This window comes from Henckelia pumila, chromosome 4, assembly GCF_033568475.1.
Source record: "Henckelia pumila isolate YLH828 chromosome 4, ASM3356847v2, whole genome shotgun sequence".
Classification (NCBI taxonomy): Eukaryota; Viridiplantae; Streptophyta; class Magnoliopsida; order Lamiales; family Gesneriaceae; genus Henckelia; species Henckelia pumila.
The window spans coordinates 56268742-56271972 of NC_133123.1; the positions used below are offsets into that span (position 1 = coordinate 56268742).

Below are 3231 nucleotides of genomic sequence, written 5' to 3' on the forward strand. Positions count from 1 at the left end.
TTATTTGATATCTCGTAAAATATGGGATCAAAGTAATACAAACATCGATGATGTTTTCACTCTAAACGTAGTCCTTGATATTATGCAAGACAATGATGATCCTGAACCACAATCTGTTAAAGATTGCCAACAAAGAAATGATTGGCCAAGATGGAAGGCGGCTATACAAACTGAATTAGATTCTTTAGAGAAACGTAGATTGTTTGGGCCTGTAGTTCAAACACCTAAAAATATAATCCCTGTAGGATACTAATGGGTGTTCGTACGAAAAAGAAATGAAGATGGCGAAATTGTAAGATATAAAATCAGACTTGTAGCCCAAGGTTTCTCTCAGAGACCTGAAATTGACTATGAGGAAACGTACTCACCTGTAATGGATGCCACCACTTTTCGATTCTTGATTAGCTTGGCTGTATCAGAAAAATTGGACATGCGACTTATGGATGTGGTTACTGCATATTTATATGGTTCACTTGATAACGATATATAGATGAAAATCCCTGAAGGATTTAAGAGATCAGAAGCAAGTGATACAATCTCTAAGACCATGTTCTCAATAAAACTGCAAAAGTCATTATATGGATTAAAACAATCCGGGCGCATGTGGTACAATCGTCTTAGTGAGTATTAATTACAAGAAGGTTACACAAACTATGCTATTTGTCCATGCGTTTTTACGAAAAAAATGGATGAAGGTTTTGTAATCGTGGCAGTATATGTGAATGATCTAAATCTTATAAGAACTCCCGAAGAGCCAACTAAAACTGCAAATTATTTAAAAAGTGAATTTGAGATGAAGGATTTGGGAAAGACAATTTTGTCTTGGATAGCAAATTGAACATTTACAAGAAGGAATATTTGTTCATCAATCATCATACGTAGAAAAAATATTAAAACGATTTTACATGGATAAAACACATCCATTAGCATCACCAATGGTCGTTAGATCACTTGACACCAAAAAAGATCCTTTTCGTCCACTTGAAGATGGAGAGAATATCATTGGTCCGGAAGTACCATATCTGAGTGCAATTGGTGCATTATCATATCTTGCAAATTGTACCCGACCAGATATAGCTTTCACTGTCAACCTTCTAGCAAGATATAGTTCTTCTCCAACCCGAAGGCATTGGAATGCTGTAAAACATATATTTCGTTACCTTCGTGGTACAACTGACATGAGATTATTTTATTCGAAAAAATCAAATTTCTCTTTAATAGGATATGCAGATGCAGGCTATCTTTCAGACCCACGTAAAGCCAAATCCCAAACGGGTTATGTGTTTACACGAGGGGACACCGCTATTTCATGGAAGTCGACAAAGCAAACTTTGACAGCGACATCATCAAATCACTCTGAGATCATTGCAATGCATGAAGCAAGTCGAGAATGTATATGTTTGAGATCTATAACTCAACATATTCAAGAATCATGCGGACTACCAACAACGAAAGATAGCCCGACGACTATTTTTGAAGATAATGCCGCTTGCATTGCACAACTAAAGGGAGGGTATAATATCAAAGGCGATCGAACGAAACACATTTCACCAAAGTTTTTCTACACGCACGAACTTCAGCATAAAGGTGATATTGATGTCCAACAAATCCGTTCAAGTGACAATGTAGCTGATTTATTCACAAAGGCATTACCGACATCAACATTCAAGAAATTGGTGCAAAAGATAGGGATGCATCAATTAAAAGATATTCGGTGATTGAAATCATGGGGAGTATCAATTGTTGTACTCTTTTTTCCTTCGTTCAGGTTTTTCTCACTGGATTTTACTGACAAAGTTTTAACGAGGCAACATTGGACTCTTCATCAATCATCTAAGGGAGAGTGTTATATATAGATAATTTGTAGTTGATTGATTTGATTGAGATTTTTCTTTCTTTACACTAATCCCTCTATCCTATAAATAGAGGTGTTTAGTTCATATATTGTATACTCTTCTTTTTCTATTATATTTCTCTAGTATTTCATTCTCTTCCTCCTTTCCCCCAACTAAATTTATAACATGTTAAGAAAATATCGTAATTATTTATTTTAAAGTTGGCAAAAACTACGTACATTAGAAAGGTGGAAGTGGGTTTTTAAATATAAAAAGATCATTTTATTAATTTGGGCATGTCAAGAAGTTCAAACAAAAATCAATGGAGTGGAGGCTGTCCCCAAATATATTCTAACACAGAGACCGAGGGAAAAGTTTGATTTCCTGTTGGGAATTTTTAGGCTCCCCGTATATAAACTTAATTTAGTGATAATTTTAGTGTGATTTGAAAAGTTAGCTGCTTATTTAGTGATAATTTTAGTGTGATTTGAAAAGTTAGCTGCTTATTTATATATATTAGTCGCTTTTGCACACGAATTGTGTGTATGAGATTACAATATATATGAATGTTATTTATTTTATATATATATATATATATTATATTTTTGTTTCAAATCCATTTAAATTTAAAAATAAAATGAAGAAAAAAAATGGAGAAAATCATGAACAAATGAAGTTTAAAATAGATATAGAGATTTTAAATTTTTTTTTTTTTTTGCTTTTTTGAAGGGTATTTTAGATAATTCGTCTTTGACTTCACAAAATTAATTTTAATTCGGTTACTAAGTGATGCTCTTCTTTAATAATATAGTAAGATTTAGTGATAATTTTAGTGTGATTTGAAATGTTAGCTGCTTTAATATAAATAGATAGATTATATATAGAATAGATATATGTAATACATTATAATTATAATTATAATAAAAAACACATTAAATTGTAGGCATTAATGAGGGAAGGACATATAAGTAATTCACAATTCAACTAACATATTTATATATGTAATAGAATAGATAAGTGATGCTCTTCTTTAATAATATAGTAAAATTTAGTGATAATTTTAGTGTGATTTGAAAAGTTAGCTGCTTTAATATAAATAGATAGATAATATATAGAATAGATATATGTAATACATTATAATTATAATAAAAAAACACATTAAATTGTAGTCATTAATGAGGGAAGGACATATAAGTAAATTCACAATTCAACTCACATATTTATATGTAATAGATAATAGATAATATATATATATATATGTAATAGATAATATATATATATATACTCTTAAAATCAAATTATTAATATTATATATATATATTTATAATTGATAATTTCAGTGTGATTTGAAAATTTAGCTGCTTTTATATATATATTATATATATAATATATTAAT

At 30.2% G+C, this 3231-nt stretch overlaps 1 protein-coding gene across 1 annotated transcript; it reads left to right on the plus strand.

The window, feature by feature from the left end:
• The first annotated feature begins 935 nt into the window (after positions 1-935).
• Positions 936-1718, plus strand: LOC140861032 (secreted RxLR effector protein 161-like). Its single transcript, XM_073264040.1, has one exon. The coding sequence runs from the start codon at positions 936-938 to the stop codon at positions 1716-1718; it is 783 nt and encodes a 260-aa protein (XP_073120141.1).
• Positions 1719-3231: the final 1513 nt, after the last annotated feature.